Consider the following 13,483-nt stretch of genomic DNA (forward strand, 5'->3'; position numbering starts at 1 on the left):
AGGAGAAATTTGCAAAGTTAAGTAAGTTTCCTGAAGACAAAGGACAACTGGAGAAAATCGATTTATTAGATCTTGGATATCGACTGTATTGCAACGAAAGCCTCTGCAGTTCCATTGTAAAATACAAGGCATTATTTGGGAGATCCTGCAATACCCTCCAGATGTTTTTGTATGACAAACGGAGACAATTTATTAATGGGCTGACTAGTAAGAGAGTGGATAATTAAGAACGATGGGCAAGGTTGCTCCATCCGATCAGTCTTTTGTCTCTTTGGATTTTCGTTCTCAATATCCTGATGGTCTGTGTTTGCCATGTTTGCTCCTTTTAGCCCTTGGCAAGTGGTCTTACTTGCCAAGATTTCCGGCCCCGCCACGGGGAGGCAGGAGCAGTGCCGCTAGGAGGCCAAGTGGTTAAAGTGTTAGTTAGTTAGTGGAAATAGAAATATATGGATAAATAAAGAAAGATGAATTTCCTTTCTCTGTTCTAACTTGTGGCTTTTAAGTGTAGAACGATATAGAAATAAAGCTGCTAATAGAAACGTACAAAATTAGAAAAAACTTTAATCGCTTTTGATGAGCACTCTATATATAGCAGAAAAATCACTTGACCTCGAATTCGCTTGGCACCCGGGGCCCACTGAATTATAACCATCCCCTATTAAAACTGAATGCGACCCATTGACCACGTGAGGTATGAGAGTGAGCAGTTAGTTGACCTAAGTAGCATAGATAAGGTGTCAGTGGTTCAGTAGGTAGTAAAATTCCAAGTGTGATGGGTAAAAGGAAGGATTTATAGGACTTTGATAAAGGACAGATTGTGGGAGCTCGACGAGCTGGTGCCTCGATTTTCCAAACGCCTGAATTGGTGGGGTGTTCAAGAGCCGCCGTTGTTAAAATGTACCAGGACTGGCGTCAAAATGGTCAAACAACGACTTGATGGCAAAACTGCAAAGGTTAGTGAAAGGTGAGGTTAGAGGTGAGTGCCGGGTGTGACGACTCGTACAGGCGAACAGGTGCAGCACTGCTGAAGAGTTGACTACTCAATACAACATGGGCCAACCTGGAACAATATCTGCCATGACCATGCGTCGCACACCCACACGTATGGGCTATACCAGCAGATGACCCCTACAGCATCCTCTCCTAACAAAGGTTCATCGGCATAAAAAACTTGACTGGTGCAAAGAGCATGCAAGTTGGACATTAGAAGACTGGAAGAAGGTGTGCTGGTTGGATGAGTCGTTATTTACTCCACACCGTGGATAGTCATGTATGGATTTGGCATCAACAACATGAGGCTCTTGATCCATCATTCATGGTATCAAAAGTGCAGGCCAGTGGAGGCATGTTTCACTGGCAGGAACTTGGACCCCTGGTGCATGTGGAACAACGCATCAGTGATCTCCACTATTGTCAACTGCTTGCTGTGACACCCCGCTATGTTACACTTTTTCCAAAATGGCGATGGTGTCTTCCAAGATGACAATACGCTGGTAGTCAGAACTGTGTTCTGACTTCCAGCATATCGATCGGCCTCCAAACTCCCCTGATATCAATCCCATAGAGCACTCATGGGACACTATGGAAAGGCATATCAGGCATCTTTTTTTTTTTTTTTTTTTTTTTAATGAAAAGCCCAAACACGAAAGGTATCAAAATCTATTAACCGTGCATGGGCTGAAGGAGAAGTATGGGGGGAGGGGGATGCCGGAAACTTTGCTCTAGAAACTAAACATGGGTTTCACCACTTCAAGCCTCCAATAAGCAAAGTGGTGGTATTTCACCGGTTGATGAAAGTCATCTACCACCTGAAATCTGGATACACCAATCACCTTCATACCTGCATTGCTCACCGCATTACACACAGCTTGGCCATACCTCCCAAACGCTTCCGACATCTTGTTGAATCAATGCCACATCGGATAGCTGCTGTACTGAGGGCAAAAGGGGGACCTACAAAGTATTAGGTAGGTTGTCATAATTCAGTGATCACTCAGTGTATGTTGTGAGATGAAAAGTGTTCCATGAATATGTTGTAAGATGAAAAGTGTTCCATGACTAAAAAAGTTTGGGAAACGCTGGCCTAGCAGCTTCTGTGATTATTTCCTTGAATGCTTCCCACTCAGAATATGCTGATGGTAATATCATCAGTTGGTCCTATTATATAGAATTTGTTTGAGAACATCGTAGTCACTTTTGCAAAATCAAAACTCTTCCCTTTACCCTTGATGGTAGCTACACCTTTAAGTAAATCTCATTTTGCTTTCCCAGTGCTTTTGTCACACCCAAATGACTCAACATTGCAGTGGCCATGTTACCTGGATGCACTACCTTAGATTTTCTGTGCCTCATAACTAAGAGCATAGCCAACCCCCCCCCCCCCTCCTATCCTGTTCTATACATAGTGTACTCCCCAAATTCAAATTCTGAATCTCTTATATCTGAGGGACACCACATCTGTGATATCCCCACAACAGCTACATTTAATGACTTGATCAGCACTTCATCAAGCACCTGTTCTTACTCTTAGTTACTCTAGCACAGCTCATATATTTACTTGTTGCATCAGCTTTCAAAAAAAGGATGAATTTAAACTAAGAAATAATAATTACAGATATAAGAAAATGTTTTTTGCCTAATTTTCTTTCAACTAGAAACTACTGTAAAAATCTGTCACCTTAGCTTGTGGAAATAGAATTATGTGAATGATGAAACAAATACTCAGATGAAACAATGGAACTTATGGAAACAAATGGAAACAATTAATGATGTGTATACAATTATACAGAATGAATTTTTTTAATATACAGATGAGGCTACATAAGCACTGTTTCTTTGTATCATTTTGTCAATAATTACAATATTGTTGGTACTTACCCATCATCTTGTTGGCCTTGTCTACTACTCATGTTGACACGGTTTTGTTCCTCCTCTTCATCTGCTTTAGTCTCAACAGGTCCTCAATGGAAAAAAAAAGTTGGGGAGGTGTACAATATGCATCAAAATAAGGTAAAATTCTTGAAAAACAGTTAAGTTCCAATCATTGAATTAAGTAATAGAAAATATTTAATTGTTAATGGCATCATTCCTGAGAACACATGGAAACTCCTAGTAATATTTCTATGGTAAACAGGAAAAGATGAACATATCTTTTTCTATGATTTCTAGTAAGTTGCTAACTGTAATTCCTGTTGCTGTAAACTCCACCATTGGCTGCTAATTACTAGCATTTTGTAAATTATGTAATGCATTGTAATATAAATACAGTCATATAATACTGCCTTCATACCAATACTGCTGATTAAAACCTTGCTCTTCTGATAACCATAGTTTTTATTTACTTTTTTATTGTTTTCATATTGCTATCTACCTTACAACTTTTACAGATCATATATATGAAATTAAAACTCACAAAATCATCTTATTATAAAGAGCACATATCACACAAAAATTCCATTAATTTTATTAATGGAATTTTTGTGTGATATGTGCTCTTTATAATAAGATGATTTTGTGAGTTTTAATATTTAATATTTTATTTTTATTAAAATATTAAATACTCTGCTCATTGTGAGTGAAATTTTTAAACAAAATGCAAGGGGTGCTCCATATGAGAGATCAACACTATTACAATTTACTACCACTAAGTATCTCTCACAATTGAAGCACATCAAAACTTTTATGCCTACTTTACACCAATTGGCAACTGCACACTGATGTGGTGAGCAAATGGTGCAGAGCATTATATGGGCTAAATGGCAGGTCACTGTGCAATAGTTGACATCACAATACAATATCCCAATTGATGATGTGCGGCCCACTCAGATGTATGAGGTTCCACAGCAAATGACCCAAGAGATACCCTCTCCTCACTGCTGATTATTGTCGATGGTAAATGCTATAGTGTCAACAACATTCTGGATGGACACTGGAGGACTGGAAATGAATATGCTGGTCAAATAAGTCCAAATACCTGGTACAACACGAAGATGAATGCCTTTGTGTGCGATGCAAGCAACAAGAGTCCACAGACCCATCATCCATGTGCTCAACAGGTGGTGGTTGTTTAATATATGGTATATTTTGTTGGCAAGAACTAGGACCCCTAGTGCATATGGACTAATATTTCATTGGTGAGGTCTACTGGCAGCACTTAGGAGACCATGTACACCCTGTCATGTTGCATTTTTTCCCAGAAAGAAATGAGATCCTCCAAGGCAATAATGTACATTCGCCTGACTTCGAACTAATCTTTGGGACGTTTTGGAATGGGAAGTGAGGTATATGGATAACACAACCATCGTATATTCCGACATTGTGGAAAGCCTTGCAGGCAGCATGGCTACAGATCCCTACAAACATCTTCAAACATCTAGTGGCATCAATGTCTAGGCGAATAGTGGCTGTTATCTGTGCAACACCTAAAAGAAACACTGAGCTTCTTGAAAGAGTCCAAAGATGGGCAACCAGTTTGGTGAGATCTGCAAAAGGGCACCCTTATAGGGAAAGACTTTGAATATGTGAGCTACAGAGCTTGGTAACCAGGCGCCTTAGAGGAGACCTGATGGAGTCTATAAGGCTCAGAGGGGATAGTAAAATGAATGAACATGATATTTTCACTGTTATAAATGATTCTGAGCTAGAGACCATAACTTCAAATTAAAGGGAAAGAAACTTAGAGACTGGATTGTAGGATTAAAATAGGAAAACAACTTCTGCAGACAGTGTGTGTTATCAGTAGAAGTCATTTTTCTATTTTCAAACAATGGGAAGGGGGAGAATAAACACCCTAAGACTGAGGCAATCTGGAGGGTGTACCCATAAGTAAATTTCCGCCATGAAGGCGCATTACACTCATGAACTCCAATAATCTGCTTTTAATAATGAGAAAAAACTAATCGATACATCGTTATCGACTTCTACTGCCACTACCAATAACACGCACCATCTGTTTACCGAGAATGCAGGGAGAAACTGCAGTATCAGGCAACCAGTTTGTCCGTTAAGTTTCCCGAAGTTTGCAGTGGTTCTCATGTTGGCTTTCTTTACCTTAGCCAAAATTTCTCAAGTTCATCTAAAAAGATCATTAGAGAATAATTACATTTAATATTGCATTAATAACCTACATTACTTTAATTAGCACAGTATTAGCATTCTATTAAAAAGTGAAGTAGTTTAGTAAAATGTCCTAAACTATTTCAGTTTTAAACACATACCTTTAATGATATTTGTTTCTCTACTAGGAGACTCCATGTCTTGCTGGGCACAATTGTGATGATCTATTCAATTAAATAACAGTAAAATTCATCACTTTTATCTAGCTTCTTTTGACACTAAAAATAAACAAAGAAAGAAATTTAGCTTATAACACAACTTATGTGTATGTCTCTCTCTCTCTCTCTCTCTCTCTCTCAAAAAATTATATCTTTTTTATATATTAGGCCTCATCAATTAATTAAGGTAACTACTTCTTATGATAAAACCAGTTTACTTATGAAGTAATGAAATACATCCCTTTTGAAATAGCTCAATTAGCATAAACAGGTCAATCAGGGAGGAGGTGGAGGATATAACTTCTGGAGATGATGCAGCAGTCAAAAGTTCATAAAAGAATGGTTACATCCAATACCAAATGGTTACAGAGCTATGTCTGTCTGAATTTTAAAAAATGGCTATGGAGTTTTCATTGATTGAAATAATAATAATAAGCAAACATAGACTATTAGAAGAGAGATAAAATGGACATTTTCAGAGTCATTCACTTGGCCTTTTCTTCGGGGAGAAACTAAGTGGCCTCAAGGTACCTGTTTTTTTTTTTTTTCTTCTTGCATCAATATAAATGAACATTTTACTGGCTATGTTTCTGCTTATTCTTATTTATTTTCAATGAGACCCCAAGCAATAATTTAGCAATCCATCCTCTTCATCTACCCTGTCCACACAGAGCTGAAAAGGCTAACAGCTGTTTTTGAAAATGTTTTCTTTGATTTCTCCATTGAAATCTCCATTAATTATTGCTGCACAATTAGGAAAAATTCAGGAATTAAGTTAAAGCTAATTATATATACATTTTGAATGGCATCTGTCATACACAATTATTAATAGCAAGTCAGTTTTACTGACACATGCTTTCCTCCAATAGGTAATGTTCTCTGGCTTCATAACACTGAAGCATCATTTGGAATCAAACTGTTCACGGGCGTGCTTTATGCTTCATGCAGCAAGTGATCCTGTTATTGACAGACCCATGTCCAATTGCACACATTCATTGAAGTGAATGGGTTTTTCAATTTGAAATCTGCTTGCCGACAAGTCTAAAGGGAGTTTTCATTTCAAAAATTAAGTAAAAATATATGTTTTTAATATAAGAAATAGATTTTTCATAGTTGTGTTCAGAGAAGACTGAAAATAAAGGTGGTATCAAAAAATTTAACAATTTTGAATTATTTTTTGTTGATTTTTCAAACAAAAAAGCAACCCTCCATACATAGAACAAGCCTTTTCATGACTGCTGATGGACTAAAACTCAATAGCCATTTTTTTTAAATTCAAACAGCCATAATTCTGTAACTGTTCAGAATGGGACAGATTAGCATTAGCATTAGCATTAGTAGAGGCATTTGATGCAAGAAAGCAAGCTTATGCAGCATCAGCCAAAAAAAAAAAAAAAAAAAACCCCACTTCCACTTCACCCCTCTGTTCGTTCAAAATACCTGTCCAGCTGAGCCTTAAACTTATTTAGGCTATCAACCTCCACCACAAGGGATGGAAGTCTGTTCCACCAACCAACCACCCGCTGGCTAAAGGCAAATTTCCACACGTCTATCCTACATCTGTCTTTCCTCAATTTGAATTTATGCCCTCTCAGGTGATTTTTCTGAGCTAGAGGAAGATCCCATCAGCATTGAGCATGCTTAAACCATTCAAGGCTTTATACACCTCTATCAGATCACCTCGCTGGTGCCTAGTCTCCAGACACTGTAATTTGCAAAACTTAAGCCTTTCTTCGTAAGAGCACCCCTTTGTTCCATTCACTAATCTTGTTGCCCTTCTCTGTACTCGTTCCAGCAGCTCTACATCCTTCTTGAAATGAGGCCTCCAGACCTGTATACAGTACTCTAGGTGTGGCCTGACCATCGCCTTATACAATGGAATAATCACCTCCTTATCCCTGCTGGAAAAATTCCTGTATATCATTGACAATACTCCATGAGCTACTCTTGCAGCCCGTCTGCACTGCTCAGAGAACTTCATATCTGCCTGCACAACCACCCCTAAGTCCCTTTCATTCTCTACCACTGTCAGTGTAGTACCACAGAGTTGATATGTTGCTCTGGGGTTGCTGTTTCCCATGTGTAGTACTTTACATTTGTCGATGTTAAACTTCATTTGCCACCTCTCAGCCCATCTGCTCAACCTTTCCAGATCCTGTTGCAGCAGCATAGTGTCCGTAGTGTCCTTGACAACCCTGCCAACCTTTGTATCGTCTGCAAACTTGGACATTAAGCCGGATATACCATCATCAATATCATTTATAAATACAGAAAACAATAATGGACCCAACACTGAGCCCTGAGGGACTCCACTAATAACATCAGTCCACGATGAGCAGTGTCCATTGATTACCACTCTCTGTCTTCTCCCCCTCAACCACCCCTTTATCCATAGCAGCAATTTGCCTCCAATGTCACACTGCTCCAATTTGTGTAGCAGTCTTCCATGCAACAGTATCAAAAGCCTTTCTAAGATCCAAGTATATAATATCAAAGTTATTCCCTGCATCCAGTTCTTTTGTGACTGCATCATAGTATCCAATCAAGTTGGTCAGGCAAGACTTCCCCTTAACAAAACCATGCTGTGTCTGAGCTATAACTGAAGTCTTGTCTAAATGATCCTGCAGTGCTTCTTTAACCAGTGCCTCCATTAATTTTCCTGGAACAGAAATTAAGCTCACAGGTCTATAATTACTTGTGTCAGCCTTTGATCCTCCTTTATGAATTGGGATCACATTTGCACATTTCCAGTCTATGGGTACCTCCCCTGAGTCCAAGGAAGCTCTCATAATTATGGCTAAGGGTTTACTTACTTCCTTTGCTGCCTCCTTTAATATAACTGGATAGATCCCATCCACCCCGGGTGCCTTTCTTGTGTTTATCTTCAACAGTTTCTCCTCCACTTTACTCCCAGTTATTTCAAGATTCTGTAGCTTACTGCTAGAGTTGAATACACCTCTGGCATTCCCCTCGCTGAATAACTCCTCATGTGTGAATGTCGATGCAAAATATTCATTTAGTTTGTTGGCTACCTGAGCAGGATCATCAACACTTGACCCATCAATATCAAGTGGACCAATCTGATTCATCCCCTTCCTTCTAGAGTTTACATAAGTAAAGAACTCTTTGCTGTTTTTCTTTGCATCCCTTGCCAAGGATTTCTCGTAATCTGCCTTCGCCTGCCTAACCTCCTTTGTATCTTGGTTGCATATCAACTTGTATCTATTATAGGCTTCTGTGTCATGTGTTAATTTGTATGTATCCCATGCATTTTTCTTCTCTGCCATATGCCTCATTAGTTCATCTGACATCCATTTTGGCCTAAACCTTGAACAATATTTCTTAGTTGGTATGTAAAGCCTAGTAGCTTCCAAGATAAGTTCTTTGAATGCTTCCCATTTTGAATTTGCTGTTGGTAACATCATCAGTTGGTCCCACTGTATAGAATTTAAATACTGTCTCAGTCCATCGTAGTCGCCTTTACAGAAGCAATAACCCTTCCCTTTACCCCTAATGGTAGTTACCTCTTTCAGTAAATCCCACTTCAGCACACTGTGATCACTGCCACCTAGTGGTTCATTTATCTGCAGATTCTTAATGCATGAAGAATCACTGCTGATAATCAAATCAAGAGTATTACTCCCTCTAGTTGCCTCCCGAACATGCTGATGTAGAAAACAATCATCCAATAAATCCACAAAAGATTATTATTATTATTATTATTATTATTATTATTATTAGCCATATGATACAAGGAAGCCTGAGGCTTATGCTGCACCAGCCAAAAAAAAATTTTCTGAATTACCCTGAGAGAGAGAGAGAGAGAGAGAGAGAGAGAACAAGAGAAGTAGAAGGGAATCACCAAGAAAGGGAAGAATGATGATATCCAGCTCAGGATGTTTATATGAATTTTTTTTACTCAAAATGCTCTAGATCAGGAGTTTACAATCATTTTGAAAATGAATAATATTCATTTTCAAAATCATATTTAGCAGCTAAGAAGCTTTAACCACATTCCACTCACACTCAAATGCACATGCTACTGCACTCTCTTGCTTCACCATTCACCTACTTGGTGACCTTTCCCACAGAATCACCTAATATATTCATATTTATGCCAGAAAGTTGGAGGGTGTACCCGGCAGCAAGAAAAGGTGGAGAAGAGAAGAGGGGAGGAAAGTCAAAGCTAAATAGAACATTTTCCAAGCCTAGATCTGAAGACAGAAAACATAAGCAATGCCTACAGCCAGGATGTCAGTGGTCTGGGTTAGTTTTGGGGGAGCCTCTTTCTTTTGATAAACTGTTAGAACTATTTAAGGAATAGCCAGAGAACCGCTCTTCTATATGGAGAATCTGATGCACTGCATCCAATCCATCCCCCCCCCCCCCAAATTATACAGCAACAAACTTCTGTGCTTACCATAAGCTTGTCTTCACAAACCGAGAGATGACAGCAGTAAGATATATTAATGCACTGATGCTGGAATGCATACTTATTATAATTTTATTATTCTGCAAGTACCCATATTAGCCTGCTACCTAATGATAAATCATTATTTACATATATATTAGTATCAGTAGCAAAAAATTATGCAAGGAAGAAAGCTTATACTGCAAAAAAAAAAAAAAACACTATCTAACTCATCTGTCCATCCCCTCTAATAATTTGTCTAATTCTTCCTTAAATTTATTCGGCGAAGGTAAAGAAAGTCTGCACGAGAACGACGAGAAACGTCAGAAAAATTAGTTTCCCAATATGGCAGTCTAGCGCTGCTCACTCGGTAAACAGACGGTAGGTGTTATTGGTCGAGAACAATATATTGATTGACAGGTAGGCGTGGCAAATGATGTGCTGATTGGTCTGCGAACACAACACACGACAACATCGGTTTAGTATCACTTTAGCAGCATTAATGGTAACTTGTCCTAATCGCACATGCCCTAACCTTTTTTCACCATTACAGTATTTTGTAATGGTGAAAAAAAGGTCAGGTTACCTTGACTTGAACCCCTCCCAAAGTGCAGGGGGTAACCTAACCTTTTTTCTTTAGAATCAGTCATATTTAGAAATACATTCATAAAAAAATAAATTTTTTTATGACTGTATTTTTATTTTCTTGTTCAATAATATGCCCTAATGGTGAAAAAAGGTCAGGTTACCTCCACTTGAATCCCATGGGAGCTTGAACCCTTCCCGAGATGGAGGGGTAACTAACCTTTTTTCTTTAGAATCAAGGGTGGACTAGCACATAAATTGTTTATTAACAAAATGTTAATTTTTTATTACTGTACTTTTATTTTTAAAGACACTCATGTGGATACACACGTATCATAACATCAATCAGCACCTTAAAATATTCATCACTACTATTACCATTTTCTACTACTGTTCACCATTCATTACAAAATTATTATTCATGTTTACTGGTAAATACACATCATAATGCCAACCAATGACTACACAGTAGCTTGTCGTCTGTCGCACCCACCACCAATCATTTCATCATTTGCCACGCCTACCTGTCAATCAATATATCCTTCTCAATTCCTGCTCCAGACCGATAACACCTATCGTCTGTTTACTGAGGGAGCAGCGCTAAAGTCCAGTGTCGGGAAACTAATTTTCCGCATAAGTTATCCGACGTTTCTCATCGTTCTCGTGCAGGCTTTCTTTACCTTAGCCATTTATTCAAATTTCCCACTTCCACAACACTAGTGGAAATTTGTTCCAACAATCAATTACCTTCTGGCAAAAATTTATTTATTTGGTAAATAAATTTTTATACATCTATTCCAGCCATATTTTTTTCAATTTATGTCCTCTTGTATGTGTTGTCCAAGAAAGAGTTAGAATACCATCATCATTAGGTTTATTGAATCCATTTAAATCCTTTAAACACCTTAATCACATTTTGTTGTAGGTTTCCAAGTGCTGCAATTTGCAGAACTGAAGTTTTCTTGCGGCAAGAGAAACTTTTGTGTCCCTGACTAAACATATTGCTCTTCTCTGAATCCATTCCAACATATCAATGTCTTTCCTGAAGTGAGGCTTACAAAACCTGTATGCAGTATCCAAATGGGGTCTAACTATTACCTTTTGTGGAAAGGCAACAGATATAAATGAAATTAGATCTGAAATTGAAACTGATAAATTGATACTGTGTCAAATGATTAATTGAAAATGATACTGTCACAGTGGGTTAATGGACAGTGGGCAATGAGATTTACCTCATTATCCAGGGGTTATTTTTGAAAGGACAAGACTCAGAAGACTGAAGACCTTCATTGGGCCATGCTGACTAACTGAGGGGCAGAATTTTTCTCAGCCTGGTCTGTGCTTGTCAATAGGAGAGACTGCTTCTACAGGGATGGGATACACTTAAACAGAAAGGGTGAAAGAATATTTGCTGATGCTATTATTATTATTATTATTATTATTAGCCATATGGTGCAAGGAAGCCTGAGGCTTATGCTGCACCAGCCAAAAAAAAATTTCTGAATTACCCTGTGTGTGTGTGTGTGTGTGTGTGAGAGAGAGAGAGAAGTAGAAGGAAATCACCAAGAAAGAAATTGATTTGATTTTGATTTGGTAGTTGTTGGCGCATCAGCTTCTGTGGCCATATTGCACCTCCCAAGGTTTTTGCAGTACTTTGATCCAAGCCCGAGGCGGGAATCGAACCCGCGACCTTTGGGTTGCCGGGCAGGTACTTTACCCACTCGGCTAGCCCAGTCGGCCCAAGAAAGAGAAGAATGATGATATCCAGCTGAGGACCCTGGGTGTGCCAAGCCCATACTCACCAGATGTGAGCCCCTGGGGTTGATTTGAGGTGTTGGTCAAAACATCAAAGGCAGATATTGTTGACGTGGTCTCACACAGATATAAGGAATGCAGAAGTGGAATTTGGGGAGTACAATGTGTACAGGAAGGATAGACAGAATAGGAAGGTAGGAGGGGTTATGCTACTAGTTAAGAAACATAAAATCCAAGGAAGTACAGGCAGTTGACAGGGATGAACAGAGCAGTGTTGTCAGTTTGGTGTGAAATAAGTATTGGGAAAAAAAATTGCGAGTAGGAGTGTGTTATAGGCCTAATGACTTTGATGAGTATAATAAACAACTGTACAGAGAAACAGAGTGGCCAGTAAAGCAGATTGTCTTATAATGGGGGATTTAATTTCCCAGATATTGACCGGAATTTGTGGTTGGTTACTCACACAATTGCAACGCTTTTGTGGATTTATTGGATGATTGTTTTCTACAGCTGCATGTTCAGGAGGCAACTAGAGGGAATAATACTCTTGATCTGATTATCAATAGTGATTATTCATGCATTAAGAATATGCAGATAAAGGAACCACTAGGTGGCAGTGATCACAGTGTGCTGAAGTGGGATTTACGCAAAGAGGTAACTACCATCAGGGGTAAAGGGAAAGATTTTTGCTTTGTAAAGGCAACTACAGGGTTTTTTTTTTTTTTTTTTTTTTTTATGTGAACCCCAAACACGAGAGGTATTAGAACCTATAGTACTTGTTATCGTCCTTGGGTTTGAGGTTAAGAAGACGAAAGAAGATATTTGTTAACATTGGACTTGAACTTCTGTAGATTGTAATTTTCAGGAAATACGTATGAAGGAAGGTTGTTCCAGAAAACGGCAGTTGAATGAATAAATGAGAAAGATGAAAAGTTGGTTCTGTGGGTTTGAAGTTGGACAGTAAATGGATGTTGGCTAGTGGCGGCACGTGTTCGGACTGTTTTGAAAGAGAGAGCAGGAATTATAGAAGCCAATTCAGAAGAACAGTGCCCATGGAAGTATCTGTAGAAGAGGCATGCAGCAGAAACAGTGCGTCTATGAGAAAGCGAGTGGAGAGACTCTGTTAGAGATGAATCATTAATTAACCTAACTGCCCTCTTCTGAATGGAATCAAGAAGCCTGAGCGAGGTTTTGGGGACACCACCCCAGATGTGGGAACAATATTCCACGGCAGGGCAGATTTGCAATTTATACAGAGTGAGCAGCTGTTTGGAAGAAACGTAATGCCGAGAGCGAAAGACAAAACCAAGTTTTTTAGATGCAGAGGAAGCAATATTTGTAATGTGCTTGTGCCAAGAGAGATTAGAAGTCAGGTAATCCCCAAAAGAGATATATCATTTTGCCTAGAAATCGGAGTGTCACTAAAGATAAGCATAGGAGCAGAAGAATCCTTTTTGCG

The 13,483-nt window shown here is 38.8% G+C and overlaps 1 protein-coding gene across 1 annotated transcript in view; it reads right to left on the reverse strand.

Moving 5' to 3' along the window:
* l(2)41Ab (lethal (2) 41Ab) overlaps nt 1-5,328 on the reverse strand; it is a 142,875-nt gene extending 137,547 nt beyond the window's left edge. Inside the window, exons 1-2 of the mRNA XM_090386656.1 lie at nt 5,217-5,328; nt 2,878-2,959 (exon numbers count right to left, since the gene is read on the reverse strand). Coding sequence (XP_090242782.1) covers nt 2,878-2,959; nt 5,217-5,253 — 119 coding nt within the window. The 5' untranslated portion in view covers nt 5,254-5,328. The remainder of the gene's footprint in view (nt 1-2,877; nt 2,960-5,216) is intronic.
* Nucleotides 5,329-13,483: the final 8,155 nt, after the last annotated feature.

This window comes from Mastigoproctus giganteus, chromosome 12 (assembly GCF_048544385.1).
Source record: "Mastigoproctus giganteus isolate SK-2022 chromosome 12, ASM4854438v1, whole genome shotgun sequence".
NCBI lineage: Eukaryota > Metazoa > Arthropoda > Arachnida > Uropygi > Thelyphonidae > Mastigoproctus > Mastigoproctus giganteus.